Consider the following 23,101-nt stretch of genomic DNA (forward strand, 5'->3'; position numbering starts at 1 on the left):
TCCACCCTATTCTTCCTTTTTACCACTCCTCCCAACCAAAGGGAGCCATTATCCCAACTGCTATCACCACTGACAAATTCTGCCTGCTGTTTAACTTTATAAACATAAATTCCATTTAAAAAGCACAAAGTATTAACTTTTTAAATCTGGCTTCTTATTCTCTTTGCAAGATTCATCCACATTGTGGCATATAGTAATAGTTAATTCAATCTCACTGCTGCAGAGTATTCCGTTAAGTGAATATGCCAGAATTTATCCATTCTTTTTTTAATATCAATTTTTTACTTATTTATCTCTTTGGCTGTTCTGGATCTTAGCTGTAGCATGTAGGATCTAGTTCCCTGACCAGGGATTGAACCTGGGCCCCCTGCATTGTAAGTATGGAGCTTAGCCACTGGACCACCAGAGGACTCATTCTATTGCTGATCGACATCTGGGTTAATACCAGCTTTTGGCTTTTACAAATAGTACAGCTATGGAGATTCTTGCAAATGTCCTATGGCATACTGCTGCTGCTGCTAAGCTGTTTCAGTCGTGTCCGACTCGGTGCGACCCCAGAGACGGCAGCCCGCCAGGCTCCCCCATCCCTGGGATTCTCCAGGCAAGAACACTGGAGTGGGTTGCCATTTCCTTCTCCAGTGCATGAAAGTGAAAAGTGAAAGTGAAGTCGCTCAGTTGTGTCCAACTCCTAGTGACCCCATGGACTGCAGCCTATCAGGCTTCTCCGTCCATGGGATTTGCCAGGCAAGAGTACTAGAGCGGGTTGCCATTGCCTTCTCCATACACCATACTAATAAACTACAACTGAGAATGTACCCAAGAGTGAAACTGCTCATCAAGAATATGTTTATGTCCAGATTTAGTAGCTACTGCCAAACAGTTTCCCAAAGTTATTTAAACTTATATTCCCACCAGCAGTACACGAGAGTTCCTGTTGCCCCACAAACTTGCCAACAATTGGTGTTGTCAGTTTTAATTATTTTTAATCATTCCAGTGGATCTGCAGTGATATTTCATTACAGTTTTAATCTGAATATCTATAATGAGGTTGAGTACTTTTTCATGTTTACTGTCATTTATTTGGTTATTTTCTTTCTCATGAATTGCTACTCCAGTGCTTTTCAGAAGAGACTGCTCCAGTCTCTATTTGATTGTCTTTTTCTTAACATTCTGTAACAGATTTTAAATATATTCTGACATACATATTATAAATGTCTTCTAATCTGTGCTTTGCTTCTTCATGGTAAGTGATATCTTTTGATGGAGAAGTCTTATTTTTATTATAGGCTACTTTATATGTCTTTCTCTTAAGTTTTCTTATGTCTCGTAAAAAAAATTTTGCCTATCCAAAGGTCAGGCAAATATTCTTTTAAATTTCCTTTGTGATTTCTTTGTCGACCATTAGCGTTTTTGAAGAGCACTGTTTAGTTTCCAAATATATATAGATTGCATGGATACCTTTTGGTAATTGACATCTAGCTTAATCTAACTATAGAAAATAATATTTTCAATGATTTCAATCCAAAAAATTTGTTCAAGGTTGCTTTATGATTTAGAATATAGTCCCGTTTAGTAAATCTTCCATGTACACTTGAAAAAAATTAAGGACTTTGTTCTTGTTGGGTTAATGTTGCATGTGTGTCAATTTAGTCAGGTTTGTTAAACATGTGTATAAAATTCTCGTATCTTTACTCATCACTGTGTTTGCTTTACTTGTTACCGAGAGAGATGTGTTGGGTCTTCCACCGTAATTGTGGATTATCTATTTCTCATTTTAGTTCTTTCAAATATTCTTCATCTATTCTGAAGCTTTTATTAGATGTATATGTTTAAAATTAGTGTATATTCCTCACAGAAATTACCCTTTTATTATTATGAAAGATTTCTCTTTATTGCTAGTAATGTCTTTAGCTATAAAGTATATTTTGTCTGACATCTGTACAACTATACCAGTTTTCTCTTATCCATTCTTTGCATGCTATGTATTTCTCCATCCTTCTACTTTAAACCTTTGTTTGTCCTTATAGTTAAGGTATGTATCTCCTATAGGCAGTATATATAGCTTTTTTTCAACAGGCAATCTGACAATTTTATTTCTTGTTAATTAACCTATATACATTAAAATATAATTCCTAATATATTTGGGTTTATACAACCATCTTATTTTTTATCATTTTGCATTATTTTCAATTAAACAAGTATTACTTTATTATTATTCTACTTTCTCCCTCTATTGAATTTTGGTTATGTGGTCTTTACTATTGATTGCTTATAAGATACCTATTTCTTAATTTCTTTTTTTTTTTAATTTCTTAATTTCTTAGACTCTAATATAGATTAGTGCAGACTTCCCAGGTGGCTCAGTGGTAAAAAAATTCGCCTGCCAACGCAGATGCGAGTTTGATCCTGGGTTGAGATGATCCACTGGAGAAGGAAATGGCAACTCAATTCAGTATTCTTTGCCAGGGAAATCCCATGGATAGAGGAGCCTGGTGGACTACAGTCCACAGGGTCTCAAAGAGTCGGACGCAACTGGGCACACATAGTACAGCAAAATAAATTATACTTTTATTAATTCCCAGATAATGCCAAGAATGAAGAACACTTACTCTTCTACTTAGCACCTTAAACATTTTTGTCACTTATTTAAATTCTACATATATTAAAAACTCTACAGGATATTGTGAGACTTTTTTGGTCACATATTCTATGTCTATCTTTTTTTTTTTTTTTTTGGCTGTATTTTCCATTCTCTTTTCTGTGCTTTAGCTGGGTATTTTCTACTGCTCTATTAAAACATTCCAGTACATTAATCTTTTCTCCAACAGTATCCAATGTGACATTCAACTAACCTAATGAGTTCTTAAGTTTAGCTATTGTATATTTTAGTTTCAGAATTACTTTTTCTTATAGATTCCAGTCTTCTGATGAAATTCATCTGACTTTCTGTTTTCTCCAACGTTTTATTCACAATCATTTTAAAGATCATGTCTGATAACTCTCACATCTAGGTTATCAATGGGTTTGTTTTATTTTCTGTTGGTTCAGTTTCCAGATTCTATGCCTAGTAATTTTGGGGGCAATAAATGATGGACAACATACATGAAGAAGTAAAGTGACTTGAGATTATATTATACTAGAAAGGGTTCACACTATCTTGTGGCAGCAGCTTAACCCTCTGTGGAACTAAGTTCATTCAATACTGGCCTATAGTTTCATAAGGCGTGGTCTACCTCTGGCTTCTCTCTTTCAAGGGTATAGTCCTCTAGAGAACCCAGCTAAGAGCCTGGATGTTCTTTGAGGCCCCACCCTCCTTGACAGATCCTAAACTCCAACTTTTATCACTCCCAGCACCATAAAACTGCCAAAATTCTGCTCAGGTTTTCAACTGTCTTTTGTTTTACTTCTTAGTCTCTTTCCTTCCACAGCTAAAAACAAGTAAGTGCCTTGTGGGGAGAAGCTCTGAGTGCTAAGGCTTACATTTTTCTTTCCTCTGGGGTCTTGCTCCTTAAAGTCAAAGCTTCATTCTCCAAATTCTCAACAAATTTGCTGAAAGTTAACACAGTTTCTCTGTTTCTCAATGGCTGCTCTTCGCCCACCTTCTCATATTCTAACCTCACACCAAGAATGAGTAAGTACCCCAAGAGAAGCTTCAGTGTGCTTTCCCTCTCTACAGAATCTTATTTGCTTTGGCAGCTATATCATACTGTCCAACAACAAACTTTTTGTGTATTTTACCTAGATTTTTTTGGAACTCTCAGCAGGACCATTGGTTTACTATAAGCAAAAGTGGGGAGGCAGCCTGAAAAGAGGTACTCCTTCTCTCCTCACAGTTCTCCCAAACACTGTTAAGTCATTTTCTTCTTTCTAAGAAATCTGGCATTATAATAATATCAAATCCAAACAGTGACTATGAAAGATAAATTACATAAATTACTGACTATATTTAGACAGAGTGTTATAAATTTTGGAGGGACCTTTCCTGGTGGCTCAGATGGTAAAGAAACTGCAGACTTTAAAATTCAATTTCTATGGTTACCTATTTTGTTTACATTAACTTATACTTGTTTTGGAACTCTACTACAACCTCAGAGACAACCAAAAATTTATTGCTACACTGTAGTATATCTGATCTCAGGTAGAAAGACGAACACATACCGTATTCTAGTATCTAACAATTCCTTAATCATTGCCACAACTTCATCATCATCTTCAGATCCTACAAACAATTACAAATAAAACACATCAACAAAAGAAATTTTATACCCATGCAAGTACAAATATTAAAATAAAGTGATTTTAACTTAATGTCTCATTAAAAAAATAAAAGCATAGAACATGTAACTTGGTATAGTGAAATAAGTGATATGGAGGAAATGGAAGGATCATTCATTTGATTCTCTGAAGAAAAACTAAGGTGCACTGATCAACATTTGGTGATAACTGTGAATATACTGAAATAACGTGATCTACTAATGATGTTAGGGTTTTAATTTTTTGGCCAATATATTTGTAAACTTTTATCCTTCTCAAGGATTGAAAAGGGGCAAAGAAAAGACAGTGCTTGGATCCTGATGAAAACTTTGAGACAAAAAGGTACTTTTTAAGTTTTTTTTAACTGCTTTTAAGTTAAATTTTTAACCCCTCAATTTAGTGGTTTTCATGATGACAATCATACTAAGTACAGATATAAGCCTAATGGAAATTCTAAAATGTTCTACAAATCTGAACAAAAACCTGGTTTTTTCATTTTGTTTCATTTTTTTCTTTTTAAAAAAATGTGTCTATTGAATTTTTTAGTTTTAGCTACACTGGGTCTTCATTGCTGCACGTGGGCTTTCTCTGGTTGCAGGCAGCAGGCGCTACTATCCAGTTGTGCTGCACGAGTTTCTCATTGCCGTGGCTTCTCTTGTTTTGGAGCGCGGCCTTTAGCGTGCATGGGCTCAGTAGCTGTGGTGCAGGGGCTTAGCTGCTCTAAGATGTGGAATCTTCCCAGTCCAGTGATCAAACCCACATCTCCTGCATTGGCAGGCTGATTCTTAACCACTGGACCACCAGGAAAGTCCATTTTTGTTTTCCTTTTTACTTTGTAAGATTATATACAGATCTTCACATATGTCTTTTTTTTTATGGGTTTTACATTTATTTGGAAAAAAATCTCTTTATCATTGGGAAAACTAAAAATGCAGCTAATTCAAACTACATTATGACAAACACTAGGATTCTGGCAACAATATAAATACCAACATATTAATATTAAATTATATCAACTTTGATTTTTTAAATAAAATAAACAGAATATAATTAAGATTCTCTTACATCAGCAAACCTAAGTTCCTTTTGCCATCATCACTTCTACAGGCAACCACTATCACTAGTTTAGTATATATCCTCCTTCTAGTACATGTCTACATTTACATGTCTATATTCACATTCACTGTTACATATCTTGCTTTTTTCTATTTAATATAGACCTAAAAGGTTTTTCCATATCAGCATATAAAGATGTGGCTCAATTTTCAAAATAAGTGCATAGTAATTTTTGTATGAATTTGTCTTCTTTTGGCTAGTTTTTAAATCATTTGTTTCCAGTTTGCTGCTATTTCTAACAATCCTGCTACTTATGTGTGTAAAGTATTCATCAGTGTACTTTTGAAAATATATCTATGAGGTAAATTTCCAGTGCCGGGTCAACAGCCTTGTGTATTTTTACATTTTGGCAGAGGTAGTCTCAAAATGAGTTTTACATATATATCTTACCAAGAACACATGTAACTATTCCATGTATTATTTAAAATTTGCATAAATGGTATATTTGTAAGAATCTGTAAATAAACACTTCAGTCTCCTTTTACCACTTAATATTTTTTATATCTTTTCACATCGGTATCTCCTAATCAAGCTCACTCCTTTTAACTGCTAATATAGTTTTTAAATATTTCAATGAACACGTTAAAATATGTTTGAAATATGTTGAAATATGCTTCCACGTGTTGTCTTATGTACATTTATCAGACTCATTTAGAGTATATATCTAGAAGTTAAACTGTATCATTTAAAGGTCATTACACAAATGTTTGTGTCTATGTGTAGACATATGTGCACACGTGCATGCTTAAGTCACTCAGTCGTGTCCGACTCTTTGCAGCTCCATGGACTGCAACCCCCCAGGCTCCTCTGTCCACGGGATTCTCCAGGCAAGAAAACTGGAATAGTTATTATCTTTAATAGTGTGTTTAAAAATAATTCTAAATTGAGGCTGAAAATTAACTTCTGTTAAATCTGAGAGAAGGGCAAACTGGTGAGCATTATATTATTTTGAAAACAATATATATACTATAACATACTATACTATTATAAATATTATAACAAATAATAGTAGTTTGAAATTTTTATAGTTGAAATTTTTAGTTTTTTATAATATATTCCATGTAAACACACGTTTTATAAAATGATAGGTAAAACTAGTATACATGAGGTTTTATCCCCTCTGGAACTGGTTCCAGAGTTCAATAAAGTATAATGACAAAAATCAGTTTCCCATGCTTTCAGAAATCAAGACAAATGTGAAGAAACCAGAACAATTTTTTTTAAAAGCTAAATATTAATTCCCAACACATTACCTGCTTCTCCTGAAGGTGTTTCCTCAGTAACTAAAGGTAAGCCAGATGCAAAGAAATCCATAATTGTAGCATAGATATCTGGTTTCAGTAAATTCCAGTCTAATTCTTCATTCTCCTGTAAATATTTGAAGGAAAACATTACATTTTCATCCAAGAGCAAAGACAAATACAAAACAATAATTTGACTCTTTTAGGACTCTTTCCCTATTTCTATTCTATACCACGCAATAGCACTCATTTCTAGAAAACATGTCAGTTACTATTGAGGAGCTGACTTATAATGACTTTTAGAAGATACAATCTTAGAACATATCCCATTCAATCATTCATCAAACCTATATTAAGTGTGGTGTGTGTATATGCTCCGTAGAGGGTATATCAAAATGACTAAATGATACTCTTTCATAAGGTAAAAAGAGTTGGATCCTATGTTTTGAGTGGATAATAAACAGACTTCCCATTCTTTTAATAAAATAGGATATAACTCCTTGATGAACTATACAGGATATCCTATGACTATTTAAAAAATTCAACCTATGTATATTACTTAAGAGCATTGAAGACATAACTGTTGATCCCAAACTATAACATGTCTCATTTATGGCTATTGTGCTAGAGGACTTGTGAACTGTCAACAAGACTGGTATCCTTCAGAAATAATCCATAGCCTTCCCTGGTGCACAGTGGATGAAATCTGCCTGCCAGTGCAGGGGACATTGGTTTGACCCTGGTCCAGGAAGATTCCATATGCCTTGCAGCAACTAAACCCATGAGCCACAAACTACTGAGCCTGTGCTCTAGAGTCCCCGAGCTGTAACTACTGAACTCATGTACTGCAACTACTGAAGCCCACACACCACAAGGAAGAGTGGCCGCCACTCGCTGCAACTAGAGAAAGCCCACACAAACCAACGAAGACCCAGTACAGTAAAAAATAAAACTAAGTAAGTCAATAAGAGTAATCCTTCCAAACTGCTTAAGAGGAGTTCACTGAATACTTTTGATTTTGATGTAAAAAAAGAGATTAAGTTCAGCGCATATATATCAATTATAGATTTAAAAGAATATGCAGTTTAAATTTAAGTAATTCATTTCTCATTAATCTAGTACACTTGAAAGTCTTTTGTAGCAAATATGATCTCAGATATTGGATGGATATAGCATATTTAGCTTGATTTTTTGACATTAAGAGATTAGCCAACTGTTGCAGAAGTATACAACCCACTGCTCTCATCTGTGAAGCTCTACAGTGTCATTGTGGGATGGCAGGCTGACACAAAAATATGTCAGGTGCCATTTTATAAATGCTCACTGTGAAAGAAGACAAATATTCAATCATTCTGTTGGTCATATATATATATTTGATATATATATTAATACATATATATTTGATCATTTATTTGCTTCTCTTTGTACTCTATCAACGTAAGCTAAAAATTAGTAAAAACAATACTTGGAAGCCTAAATTTTAGTCCTGCCAAGGTGGTGGCTCAGACGGTAAAGTGTCTGCCTGCAATGCGGGAGACCCGGGCTCAATTCCTGGGTCGGGAAGATCCCCGGGAGAAGGAAATGGCAATCCACTCTAGCACTCTTGCCTGGAAAATCCCATGGATGGAGGAGCCTGACAGGCTACGGTCCATGGGGTCGCAAAGAGTCGGACACGACAGAGCAACTTCACTTTCACTTTCTTTCAAGGTTGAGTCCTGGACACTGCATTTAACTCTCTGAAGCTTGTTTTTCTTTCTTGAAAAACAAGGAATCTGGAAGTTGATTTCAACTTGAGAATTCTATTAAATAATTATCTTGAGAAATATGAGAAGTAAACTTGAGATTTTTAATAACAGTATATATAAAACACATTAAGCATGGATATTCTGGACAGCACCACTGGACTCAGAAAAAACCCGAAGTATATCACATCTTGTTTTATTTAATTCTATGCTTACCTTTGTGACAGTGATGAAATCTGGTCCAAAAAAGACACTTTTTACTCCCTCAATCCTAAATAACTGCCTGTGAAAAAATAAAAATGGAGAGATAATAACTTAGTTGTGTCTGATACTTATGCAACCCCATGGATTGCAGCCCGCCAGGTTTCTCTGTCCATGGGATTTCCCAGGCAAGCATACTGGAGTGGCTTGTCGTTTCCTTCTCCAAGGGCTCTCCCCAACCCAAAAATGTAACCCACTCTCCCGCATTGCAGGTGGATTCTTTACCACTGAGCCACTGGGGAAGCCCTGGGGAATGACAAAACAGATTGGGAATAAGCACACAGTGCATCAGATCTTCCCCAGTGTCTCAGCAGCAAAGAATTCACTTGCAATGCAGGAGACGCAGGAGACGTGGGAAAATCCCCTGGAGGAGAAAACGGCACTCCAATGGCACTCCAATATTCTTGCCTGGGAAATCCCATGGACAGTCTGGCCCAGGGTTATAGTCCAAAGGGCAGCAAAGAGTCGACAGGACTGAGTAAATGAGCACACACATACTTTGTATCAACAGTATTACTTGGCAGTAAGGAGAAGTGAACTACAGATCCCTACAAGAACAAGGATGACTCTCAAAATCATCATACTAAATGAAAGAAGCCAAACACAAAAGACTACATGGTTCCATTTATATGAAACTCTAGAAAAGGCAAAATGGTAGTAGATGGTTAGGTAGCATCACCGATTTAATGGACATGAACATGGGCAAACTCCTTAATGGACATGAACATGGGCAAACTCCAGGAGATAAGTGAGGGACAGGGAGGCCTGGTGTGCTGCAGTCCATGAGGTTGCAAAGAGTTGGACAGAAGTTAGCAATTGAACAAAAATAGGGTAAGAAGATCAACAGTTACCAGGGTGAGAGATGTATCAACTATCATTTCTGTGGTAAACATTTCACAATGTGTATTTGTATCAAATCATCACACTGTATACCTTAAACTTATACAATGTTTTATGACAATTACATCTCACAGAAGCTAGAAAAAACATTGTTATTGGATTAACTGATCATTTTTTATTTGGTTTTATCTTTTTTTAATGGGATAATTGTTTTACAAAGTTGTGGTTTCTGCTATACAACAATATGAATCAGCTGTAAGTGTACATATTTATCTTCCCTCCTGGAAAAAACATTTTTTAATACAATCTTAAAAATTAAGTCATGTCATAAAAAAAAAAAAAGTTACCAGGGAGGTGAAGCAAGAGGAGAATGAAAACAAAAGGGAAATGAGGGATCTTTTGCTGTGATAAAAATGTTTTATATTTGTATTTTTTTGGTGGATACACAATTGTATATAGTTATCAAAACTCAGAGGAACCAGAGATCAAACTGCCAACATCCGCTGGATCATTGAAAAAGCAAGAGAGCTCCAGAAAAACATCTATCTCTGCCTTATTGACTATGCCAAAGCCTTTGACTGTGTGGATCACAATAAACTGTGGAAAATTCTGAAAGAGATAGGAATACCAGACCACCTGACCTGCCTCTTGAGAAACCTGTATGCAGGTCAGGAAGCAGCAGTTAGAACTGGACATGGAACAACAGACTGGTTCCAAATAGGAAAAGGAGTACGTCAAGGCTGCATATTGTCACCCTGCTTATTTCACTTCTATGCAGAGTACATCATGAGAAACGCTGGGCTGGAAGAAGCACAAGCTGGAATCAAGATTGCAGGGAGAAATATCAGTAACCTCAGATATGCAGATGACACCACCCTTATGGCAGAAAGTGAAAGAGGAACTAAAAAGCCTCTTGATGAAAGTGAAAGTGGAGAATGAAAAAGTTGGCTTAAAGCTTAACATTCAGAAAATGAAGATCATGGCATCTGGTCCCATCACTTCACGGGAAATAGATGGGGAAACAGTGGAAACAGTGTCAGACTTTATTTTTTTGGGCTCCAAAATCACTGCAGATGGTGACTGCAGTCATGAAATTAAAAGACGCTTACTCCTTGGGAGAAAAGTTATGACCAACCTAGATAGCAGGTTGAAAAGCAGAGACATTACTTTGCCAACAAGGTCCATCTAGTCAAGGCTATGGTTTTTCCAGTGGTCATGTATAGATGTGAGAGTTGGACTGTGAAGAAGGCTGAACGCCGAAGAATTGATGCTTTTGAACTGTGGTGTTGGAGAAGACTCTTGAGAGTCCCTTGGACTGCAAGAAGATCCAACCAGTCCATTCTCAAAGAGATCAGCCCTGGGATTTCTTTGGAGGGAATGATGCTGAAGCTGAAACTCCAGTACTTTGGCCACCTCATGCAAAGAGTTGACTCATTGGAAGACTCTGATACTGGGAGGGACTGGGGGCAGGAGGAGAAGGTGATGACAGAGGATGAGATGGCCAGATGGCATCACTGACTCGACGGACATGAGTCTGAGTGAATTCCGGGAGTTGGTGATGGACAGGGAGGCCTGGCGTGCTGCGATTCATGGGGTCACAAAGAGTCAGACACGACTGAGCGACTGAATGAATTGAGTATCAAAACTCAATAAACTGTACATTTGAAATTGGTGAATTTTATTGTACGTAAATTATACTTCAGTAAAGCTAATTTTTGAGAGAAAGAGGGGCAGATTATAATTTGAAAAACCCTTCAAAGGATTTTGAAATACAGCCTCCCTCCCAAATCACTGATACATGTACCATACTTAGCAGACACTAGAGCAGTATCCTTTTCCCCCAACTTTAGGAATAAAAGCTGACATTACTCCAAGGGAGGTCACAGTTCTCCTTTTGTCTACCATTGCAAGAATGTTATCAAAATTAATGCTTTGAAATTATTTAGGAATTTTTCTGAAACAATGTCAGCTGGGTCCTTTACACAACCACTTAATGTTAAATCTGCAAGTCATCACAAAGTTTTTGGTTGCAGCTTATGATCCAATAAATCAAAACACAGACCTCTAAGTAGGACCCTAGATTAGTACTATTAGCAAAGCTTTTTTTCCCCCCAAATGAAAGCACATTGCAAAAGAAGACACCTGATCTACGTCAGGGGATGCAATGGTAAAGAATCAGTTTGCCAATACAGGAGACGCAAGAGGTGGGGGTTCAGTGCCTGGGTTGGCAAGAGTTTCTCTGGTTTCCTAGAGTAGGAAATGGCAACTCACTCCAGTATTCTTCCCTAGAGAATCCCAAGGACAGGCGAGCCTGGCAGGCTATACAGTCCATGGGGCTGCAAAGAGTCAGGCATGACTGAGCAACTGAGCGCACACATGGGTCATATCATAGAGACTGCTTGGAGGAAAGAGTTCAGAAGTTCTGTCCCTAAAAGAAAGAAAAAGCTGAAACAGGAGTTTCAAGCATTATTATACATGCTTTGTCATTTAGGTTATTTTCCTTGGGACAATTTCAATGCATCAATGTCCAAAACAAAATATGATACCTAGAACTAAACATACTCTCCCAAAGGCAGTCTAACTTGTTCTGAATACAGAAACTATTACTTCTCTTATGCTGAATACTAGGACTCTTTGACTGACTTTTTAAAGCATATTTCTAATGTAATTGAGAGGTCAGATTCTTCTATCCCATAACTGTGCTAGGCATTTAAAAAATTTAAGCACACAGCTTAATATTTATTCTTACTAGATTTTATCTTATTTGCTTTAACCTATCAGTCCAACCTAATAAAACTTTTTAAAATGTCTCTGAATTTTGTCATCCAACAGATAAGCAAATCCTATCATCTGAAAAACTGATAATTATATCTTATTAATGTTGCTGGTTTTAAAAATGTCCTGAATAAACAGGCCACTACAGACATTCAGAGCCCTTTCACATGTTCTTAGAGGTAGGCCTACCCTCTGCTTGTATTTCTTCATCTTCTCTACAAAGGTAGGAAAAAACAAGTCAAATGCCTCCCTAAAGTCAGACATATTACTGTTTACTCATTCATTCAACTAATATTTGAATACAGAGTAACAGACACCGTTCTAAGCATTAGGGACACAATGACCAGTAGGACAGACTGGTTTCCGTCCTCATGTTTACAGCAAAAATATTCTCTGTTAAACAAAAATAAGATTGAAGATAACGAATTCTGTAAACCCAAGAAATGGGTGACTTCTAAAAGATTAATTTGAAAAGGGTTTTGGCCAATTGAACATCTGACAGAAATCATCTCCAACCAATTTATAACTGAATCAATTTGGGCTTTTTTATTTTTACATTTTTAAAAATACTAAATATGTGAGCTCATATTTGATGTACACATTTCAAACTATTGGGCTTTCCTAATAGCTCAGCTGGTAAAGAATCACCTGCAATGCAGGAGACCCTGGTTCTATTCCTGGGGCGGGAAGACTCCCTGCAGAAGCCAACGGCTACCCACTCCAGTATTCTGGCCTGGAGAACTCTCTGTTATCAGTCTGATACACATTCTTCCATACCTTTTTTGTCAGTGCATTTCTGTGTTTTGTTTCCATACACATAATAATGCATAATGTATTCACTGTTTTGCAACTTGCTTTCTTCATTAACAGTGTGTCTTAGATGTCACTCTATAACAGTAAGCATGGTTCCTCCTCATCCTTTTCAATATCTGTGGGCTATGGATGGACAAAGTTTATCCAACTATCCATACTGATGGATATTTAGATTGTTTCCAACTTACTACCATTATCAACAAGGCTACAATGAACACCACCGCACACACCGTATGTATATACGTGGTAATTCTTTCAGGCAGTGTTTTTCAAACCCACCAGTAAGTTGTAAAATCAATTATGTAGTAACCAGGATTTTATTCAATAAAATAAAACAGAACAGAATAATATAAAAAGCACAAGAAAGGAAATATAACCAAGTTTCCTACCTTATAAAGGCAAAAACTGCCCCATCAAACACTTGTTTCATATATATATATATATATATACACACACACACACACATACACATGTATGTGATTCATATGTATACACATACATATACACAGATATAGGTATATCTTTGTATGTATTTGTGTGTCTGTGTATAGTGCATCATAATAAAAAATATTTCTTACTGTGGCTTGTATTAAAAAGCACAAAAAACAAATGCTCTAAGATATCTTCCAAGAAGTAGCACGTTTAGGTCAAAGGAAATTTGCACGTTGATTAACTAGAAACTTTAAAAACCATTCCTGAGATAAGCTTATTTCTGGCTCCCCTAAATGAGACACATAAAATGGCTGTGTGTATACAGAAACAGTTATTTAAGTTTATTTTCTCAATATCCTTGGCAATCAGTATCAGACTTAGGTTACCCAAAATTTCAATTGATGTGACTGATTTTAACATATTTTAAATGATTTCTCTAGCTATCAGTTTAAAAGGGGTTTTATAATTTTATCCTTTGTGGCTTATCATCTGACATACATTTAATATGTCTTTATCTAGTGAATTTAAAAACTGTCACCACCGAATGTAAATTGGTACAGCCAGTACGGAAAACAGCAAGGCAGTTCCTTAAAGAACTAAAAATAGAGCTGGCATATGATTCAACAATCCCACTGCTGGATATATATCCAGAAAAAAAATGAAAACTCTAATTCCAAAAGATACATGCACGCCAGGATTCACAGCAGCACTATTTACAATAGTCAAGACATAGAAACAACCCAAGTGGCCATCAACAGATAACTGGCTTAAGATGTGGTACAATGAAATATTACTCAATGATAAAAAAGAACGAAATGATGCCATTTACAGCAATACGGATGGACCTAGAGAATATTATACTTAGTGAAGCAAGTCAGAGGAAGACAAATACTGTATGATATCACTTAAATGTGCAACCTCAAAAATAATACACATGAATCTATACACAAAACAGAAGCAGATTCAAAGACATAGAAAACAAACTTATGGTTATCAACGGGGAAAGGAAGGGAGCAACAGATTAGAAGGATGGGATTAATGATAAAGACTACTACACATAAAGTAGATAAGCAACACATATATACTACGTAGCACAGGGAATTACATTCAGTATCTTTTAATAATCTATAATAGAATATAATCCAAAAAGAAAAATGAAAAAATCACTTTGCTATCCACCTGAAACTAACACAATATTGTACATCAACCATACTTCAATAAAAATGAATAAAAACTGTCACCACTCAATAGTTTATTGAAAATTCATGCCACATCTAATAATTATCATCATTTAGAATTCTGAGAGGAATATTTTAGAAACTACTCCATTTTGAAGCATCTAGAAATTCAGCTATCCTTGAGAATAAAATGAGCACATTTTTATGTTTTTTTAAAAACAGCGTTTTAAAGATTTAGAATGGATATCTGCCACATTACCATTTTGATAGATTTTTTTAAAAGTAAAAATATAAATTCTATTTAGTCATGCTACAGATCTCTTAAGTATATCAATTTGCAAGAGAAGAGTTTCTTAATATCAAATCTTGTTTTTCTTTATTGTTTACCTGAAAATAAAACAACCTTTATACTGAAGAGATGCAACGCACATGAAAGTGCAATAGCTAAGGCTGCCTTAACTCCTGAAGTCAGTTACTTATGTTTCTCGGTTAAAGCAAATAAAAAATAATACTATACCTAGCCAGAGGGGAGCGAAACGCTGTAGCTGGGGTGGGAAAATCCATGGTCCTTGTCTCAAGAACTGGTTTTCCTGGAATAAACTTTAAACTGTTGGGATTTGGGGTATCTTGTGTTTGAATAAACATGTATCTCACTAAAAGAGAAAAAAGAAAAAGGAATGTTATTCTAGGAAAAATATTAGTTAACAAGCTTATGGACTATGAAGTATTCATTTTCAGAGAACCATAACATATAAGAAAAATTAGAAAACAAAAAAAATAAAGCTTTCTTGCCCAAGCTTACAAAAGAATTGTTAAAGATAAGAAACAAATTTATCAAAACATTTAGGATAATTACATTGAATTTTATATTAATATTGATTATTTGTACAGTTTTGTTACTCAACAGACTCTAGCAAAATCGTATACCTAAGTAAGAAGGCATATCATAATTCAGCAGTCTCTGATGTATTCTCTTTGGTAACTCAATACCAAATTGGCTATAATTACAAATCATCATCACTTCCCAAAGTACTAACATTTTTAAAAAACAAACAAATTTATCATAGTATTTATTTTATGCTTACTCATTACATGTCAGAGACAGGGTTGAGTGCTTTAAATATATTTAAGCCTTTAACAATCCTATAAAGAAGGTATTATTGTTCCTACTTTACAAAAGAAGAAACTGAGACTTAGAAATTACTTGTTAAGTCCAGTCACTCAGTCGTGTCTGACTCTTTGCAACCCCATGAATCGCACCACACCAGGCCTCCCTGTCCATCACCAACTCCCAGAGTTCACTCAGACTCACGTTCATTGAGTCAGTGATGCCATTCAGCCATCTCATCCTCTGTCGTCCCCTTGTCCTCCTGCCCTCAATCCCTCCCAGCATCAGAGTCTTTTCCAATGAGTCAACTCTTCGCATGAGGTGGCCAAAGTACCGGAGTTTCAGCTTCAGCATCATTCCTTCCAAAGAAATCCCAGGGCTAATCTCCTTTAGAATGGACTGGTTGGAACTCCTTGCAGTCCAAGGGACTCTCAAGAGTCTTCTCCAACACCACAGTTCAAAAGCATCAATTCTTCGGCGTTCAGCCTTCTTCACAGTCCAACTCTCACATCCATACATGACCACAGGAAAAACCATAGCCTTGACTAGACGGACCTTTATAGTGACATTATAAATCATCATATAAGTGAGACTCCATGTGAATTACTTTTCAGGATATTTTAAAATTATCTTCAGAAATTCTTCTGTTTCTTCTCAGGCCATGATTAGATTGAGAATAACAGAATCTTGAATTGCCTACCTTGCTATTATGATAACAGCTTGCAGGACAAAAAGATAATACTGAGGTCTTAATAGTTTACAACTATTAAACAGGTTCTGGTTGTTTATGATGAAAATAAACTTTCTTACTTTAAAAAAAAAAAACACCCAATTCTCCCCTTAGAGCAGTACATGGAAATAGGTTAATTTATTGAGTAATTATCATGTGTTGCATATGGTGCTAAGCACTTTATGTGAATTATATCATTTAATCCTTACATCCTGCCAAGGAAGCACTGTTTTTATCCTAATTTATAAATGACTACACTAAACCTCAAAGTCACTCACCTAGTTAAGTGACAGAGCCTCGATTCAAGCCTGGCCAATTCTGTAGCACTTGTTTAACCACTGTGCATAGTGCCACTTCATACTTATTAGGGCCAAGCATAAAAGAAAAATATATTTAAGATCAGTCTTCCTATCCTGTCATAATCCTCACATCACCTATCTTAAGAAAGATTAGAAAATGATAAAATTTGGCAAAACATATGGTTGGTATAAAAATACTTCTTTTAACTATTACAAAAGAACATTCTAATTTGACAGCTGAGATTCTTTCTGCACCTCTCCAGACAATTCCAGCTAACTGATGATGAGTCATTTCCTTGGTAAAGTAGAACAAAACTCCCATACATTTTGCTTAAGTCACTGTCTTGTAAAGATATTGGTTGGTGACTTGGGTGACCAGGCAAATCCTATAAAGGAGAAAAATTTTAAATGATAACCTCAACATTGAAGCACTGGGTTGGCCTGAAAGTTCCTTTAGTTTTAAAATAAAAAAATCTAAAGCTGTTAACAGTTTTTGCCTGGTCATCAAAGAAACATGTGGTCTTGTGTTATTCTGATGGAAGATTATGCATTTTCTGTTGACTAATTCCAGACACTTTTCCTTGACTGCTGCTTTCAGTTGGTCTAATTAGGAGAAGTACTTGTTGGAATTGTTTGGTTTTCCAGACGGAGCTCATACTAGATGACTCCCTTCCATTCCACCTTTGGATAGTGACCGCCCTTTGGTGTGTTGGTGGTGGTTTTCTTAGCTTACCCCACAATCTCTTCTGTTCCACATTACTGAACGGTACCCACTTTTAATCGCCTGTCCAGTTTGTTTTAAAAATGGAACATCTGCATTATATTTAAGTAGAGAATCGTGTGCCAAAATACAGTCAAGAAGGGCTTTTTTTGCTTAACTTACGTAGAACCCAAATATCAAAGTGAGTAACATAACCAACTGGGTGCAAATGATTTTCAATTCTTGATTTGGATATATTGAGTGTGTCAGCTATCTCCAACATGGTATAAAACTGACTGTTCTCAATTAATGTCTCTATTTGGTTGCTACCAACTTCAACTGGTCTATCTGATCATGGAGCATCATCCAGTGAGAAATCTCCAGTGTGAAACTTTGCAAACCACTTGGACATATTTGGTCAATCATACTACCTTTTCCATACACAACGTAAATCTTTTTATGCATTTCAGATGCATTTAAACCTTTCTTGAAATAATAAAGTATAATATGCTGAAAATGTTCCTTTTTTTCCCTCCATCTTCGATATTACAGTAACTCTAAAACTTCAAATTCGATAAGCTTTTTAAAAAATGCATGCTGATATGGCAGCTGTAGAATACAATCTAACAAAATTGTTTTGAATGAAGTTAAAAAGAACTAAGCGCTGTTAAAGCCATCTTATGGAAAGAAAACAAACATACATTTTGGCCAACCTAATACTTGATTTAAAATATTTATACTTCCAAGCAATAAATTCCTCTGACAAGGGAACAATTTTTCAGACGGAACATTATAGAAAAAGCTGCTGCCACTTTCTGTAAATACACAGAAAATAAGGTTCTTTTAACCCTGTTTCTGACTAATCATTCCTGGGGCCTTTCTTAACAATTTATTGGTAGCCAAAATCTCTGCACATATTAGGCACTCTGCCAATATTCAAAGAATTAAATCTGGCTTTATTCTGCTTACTCCATTTGTGTGTAAACCTATACATGCAGAAAGAAAAACTTTAGACACACTTGAAGAACTATAAGTGTAAAAAATATTTTAAAAGAATATAATGTAAATATGTCTGAAGTAGACAACATGACCTTATATGATATTACTACATAAATTTTAACAATGAACAAAGGTACTTCAAAAAGAGCAATCTGACTAGGCGTTAACAAAATCACTCCAGTTACAGTCTAAATTAGACTTAATTAGGTATTTTAAAAATGACTCTCAGCTCCATCATCCAGAAAGATCCCCTGAAAGTGTCACAAGGGTTACAAGAGAGAAAGACTGCTGTAAAATCTTTCCTATTGTGCTTGGTATAATAGGTAACAGATAAAAAGGTAGACATAATCTCCCCCAAAAATACAGATTAATGGTTCCTGACATCAATATCAAAGACTAAAATAAGCAGGTTTCCAATTTGAAGGCCTAGATGACTACATAATTCAGTTCCACAAAATTCAAGTCTAATTAAAGTAGCTTAAGGTGAATTACTATTTATGCCCAAATTGCTCTGTGATTCAAAGAAAGAGTCAAGGAAGGCAATCCTATTTTTGCCCCAGGATACAGGGGAGGTAAGGTCTCTACCCTGATCCAACTCATGCCATAAGATAGAGTTGGCCACCCTCCAGAGAATGGCCATAAGCAGTTCAAGACAGCAATGGAAATGGAGATGGGCCAAGAGCTGACTCCAAACTCTTACAGCAAGACAGCAGTGGAAATAGAGATGAGCCAAGAGCTGACTCCAAACTCTTACGGCTCCAAAAGCACATCTAGACAGGCATTCACTCACAGACAGACAGACACACATACCCTTGCCCCAAGGTTCCCTAACCACATGACAGTGGTCACATTGCAAAAATGTTCAAATCCTATCTTCATACCCATTTGTAGCTTCTTTTTATATCTCCATTTCAGAAATTACTTATTGAGCAACTCCTATGTTCCAGAACATGTGTTACACAACATGCTAAGATTTCACAGATTTACTGGACACCACACTCAGGATTCTTGAAATTTAATGCCAAATGATACGTGTAAGCAAATATTTAAAGTGTGATTTATGATAGAAAAAATGCTATATTCTTTTCATAACCATCTGAATAGAAAATTTACAAATTCTTATTGTTTATGAACTACAAAATTTCATTCCAGCAGTTTGCTCTAAAAGATGAAATTTTACCTGTGTTACATAACATTGCAGGGAGTGGGAAAAGCGGTCTTTGGACAAACTGATGCAGAAGCTGTTTCTTAACGGTATATGGATTCGTAACATGACAGAATCTATATTTAAAAACAAAAATGACATTTTAGGAGATAAGCTCAAGTTTCTACTTCTCATATATAAAAAAACCATAATGAAAATAATAACCAAGATGAATTTTCATTTTCCATCAACATTATTTCCACTACCTTAGACAAGCAATATCTGCAAACAATTTAAAAACAAGAGCTCAAGGGGAAATGTACAGCCTTGAAAACTGAGTGTACACAGAATACTGTAATATTTGGTATAAAGAAACAGAAACGCATCTATATTAGTGATTTAAAATCTGGAGTTCCTGACTATTAGCTATGCATGAAGGAGGCAAAGCCACAAACTTTTTCCTTTTCAGATACAAAAACAACTAGGTAATAGAGTCACGTGGTTCAAAATTCAAAGGGAATAAAAGTAAATACAATGAAAAGCCTCCCTCCTTTTCGGTCTCTACCACGTTTCCCTGGAAAGAGATAACCTCTGCTATTTGTTTTGAAAGAAATTCCAAATGCCTCCAAAAGTCTAACAGAATGTATACTATTCTCCACCAAACTGCTAAAGAAGTCCACAGCCTATGTGCTTTTTGAATGGAAACATATTGACCCTGTTTTGTATTTCACCCTGAATATAATCAGAATGGAGTAACCAGAGTTACAAAATTTCCCAAGTGTTGACTGGTTATTCTTTTCATGACTATGACAACTTAAAAACAAAAGGAAAAGGGAAAAACAAATAGTACTGGAAAAGGAAACAAAGAGAGACATTAGTTGTGAAAATTTTAGAAATCTGATGTAATTACTTTAAAATCCAGCTTATTTTAAATATTAATACACCCATCCATTCCAATTTTTATTTCACTGAGGAATTTTAAGCATATTTATGATCATTTTTTGTTTTTTACATTTCTGATTCTTTTCACCTGCAAAAAGGAGGAGCTGTCTTCATTTCTGTTCCTAGCCACTAGCCTGATGACTTACCTCGGTTTCTCACTTCTAAGATGAAGTTAATATCCACAGCTACGCCATAAAGATTAAGGCAAAGATGGATCCAGATAATCGATGTAAAGTGATTAAAACAGTGCTAGGCCATGTAGTAAATCTAGTGCTAGGCCACTCCCTAAATCTTGGATACCTTGGACTATGGAAGGGTATCGAGGACAGAAAAGGCAGAAAGGACAAATAATCTGACAAGAAATGAGTTTAGAGTAATAAAATAGTAAAAGTGAGTTAAATTATTCCAGGAATAAGAGGGGGAGACAAGAGGTGACTAACAAAAAATCCTTCTGCAAAGCTAATTTTTTAGGAAATGCATTTCACCTTTAAGAGCATCATTAGCACTAAAATCCCCAACACTGAGGAGGTCAACCTTTGTTAGGCCCTTTGCTCCTTTTGTTCCATTCGAGAAATCAGGGTACGACAGCTACTTAAGCCCTCGGTGCCTTTCGTCTAATCAATTTTGACAGATGTCAAAGACAGTGCAAACAGAAAAAGGAAAGACAAGGAAACTAAGAGGGTTTAGTCGGTAGGAGTGGGCGGGGGAAATCTAGGGCTCTGGATGCACATGAGTTCCATCGCTGGGATGCTGTGTGACCTCAGATAGGTCACGTTCCCTTTCCGGGCTTCACTGAGAAAATGATGACATTTTGTCTGACATTCTGATTTTGTGTTTAAAAGGCAGAGGAAATGCACGTGGTAGAGGAGCTGGAGGAGCCACGATTTAAAAAGAGCTCCTCGGTGGGGTCCCTACAGTCCGCCTCTGCGAGTCTCCCCACCGCAGGGATTCAGGCCTCGGGTCTCGGAGCCTGGGACCAGGAATGGCACGGTCGGCCAGAACCCGGAACACAGAGCTGCCTCACCGAGAGCTGCCTGCCTCTAGATTCAAGTCTAACTCGGCGATGGGAGTGAACCTAAAAGCAAGGTCAGGGGCATTTCTCCCCACTCGGTTTAAGAGGGGGCGGACGGGACGACCACCGCTCAGATGGCTAAGCCCAGCGGCACCCCTATGCAGTTCCGGGATCACCACCTACCGCCTCCGCAGCCCCGCTGCAGCGGCAGCAACTCCCCAGCCTAGGCGGGCCGCCGCCGCCATCTTAGTCCGAGTGCGCAGGCGTAGGACAGGACGTTCGCCCAGCCCCCCGCCTCCCCCTGCCTACGAAGAGGTGCCGAAGCCCGGCGCAGGCGTGAGCGCAGGCGCAGATCAGTTGAGATCCGGCAAGGCACCGGGAATAGCGCACCCTACTGGCCGCTCGCGGCGCTGCTGCGGACTGGCCCGGCGGGCTTCAGTTCAGTTCAGTTCAGTTGCTCAGTCGTGTCCGACTTTTTGCGACCCCATGAATCGCAGCACGCCAGGCCCCCCTGTCCATTACCAACTCCCGGAGTTCACTCAGATTCAGGTCCATGGAGTCAGTGATGCCATCCAGCCATCTCATCCTCTGTCGTCCCCTTCTCCTCCTGCCATCAATCCCTCCCAGCATCAGAGTCTTTTCCAATGAGTCAACTCTTCGCATGAGGTGACCAAAGTACTAGAGTTTCAGCTTTAGCATCATTCCTTCCAAAGAAATCCCAGGCTGATCTCCTTCAGAATGGACTGGTTGGATCTCCTTGCAGTCCAAGGGACTCTCAGGAGTCTTCTCCAACACCACAGTTCAAAAGCATCAATTCTTCGGCGCTAGGCTTCTTCACAGTCCAACTCTCACATCCATACATGACCACAGGAAAAACCATAGCCTTGACTAGACGGACCTTAGTCCGCAAAGTAATGTCTCTGTTTTTGAATATGCTATCTAGGTTGGTCATAACTTTCTCCCAAGGAGTAAGCGTCTTTTAATTTCATGACTGCAGTCCCATCTGCAGTGATTTTGGAGCCCCCCAAAATAAAGTCTGACACTGTTTCCACTGTTTCCCCATCTATTTCCCATGAAGTGATGGGACCAGATGCCATGATCTTCATTTTCTGAATGTTGAGCTTTAAGCCAACTTTTTCGCTCTCCTCTTTCAGTTTCATCAAAAGGCTTTTGAGTTCCTCTTCACTTTCTGTCCTAAGGGTGGTGTCATCTGCATATCTGAGGTTATTGATATTTCTCCCTGCAAACTTGATTCCAGCTTGTGCTTCTTCCAGCCCAGCGTTTCTCATGATGTACTCTGCATAGAAGTGAAATAAGCAGGGTGACAATATACAGCCTTGACACACTTCTTTTCCTATGTGGAACCAGTCTGTTGTTCCATGTCCAGTTCTAACTGCTGCTTCCTGACCTGCATACAGATTTCTCAAGAGGCCGATCAGGTGGTCTGGTATTCCCATCTCTTTCAGAATTTTCCACAGTTTATTGTGATCCACATAGTCAAAGGCTTTGGCATAG

The 23,101-nt window shown here is 37.1% G+C and overlaps 1 protein-coding gene across 1 annotated transcript in view; it reads right to left on the reverse strand.

The window, feature by feature from the left end:
• Positions 1–21,902, reverse strand: part of NFU1 (NFU1 iron-sulfur cluster scaffold) — a 28,516-nt gene extending 6,614 nt beyond the window's left edge. Inside the window, exons 1-6 of the mRNA XM_052648895.1 lie at positions 21,770–21,902; positions 19,669–19,769; positions 15,170–15,305; positions 8,570–8,636; positions 6,624–6,738; positions 4,159–4,219 (exon numbers count right to left, since the gene is read on the reverse strand). Coding sequence (XP_052504855.1) covers positions 4,159–4,219; positions 6,624–6,738; positions 8,570–8,636; positions 15,170–15,305; positions 19,669–19,769; positions 21,770–21,831 — 542 coding nt within the window. The 5' untranslated portion in view covers positions 21,832–21,902. The remainder of the gene's footprint in view (positions 1–4,158; positions 4,220–6,623; positions 6,739–8,569; positions 8,637–15,169; positions 15,306–19,668; positions 19,770–21,769) is intronic.
• Between the last annotated feature and the right edge of the window lie 1,199 nt (positions 21,903–23,101).

The sequence above is a fragment of the Budorcas taxicolor genome, chromosome 11 (assembly GCF_023091745.1).
Source record: "Budorcas taxicolor isolate Tak-1 chromosome 11, Takin1.1, whole genome shotgun sequence".
Taxonomy (NCBI): Eukaryota; Metazoa; Chordata; class Mammalia; order Artiodactyla; family Bovidae; genus Budorcas; species Budorcas taxicolor.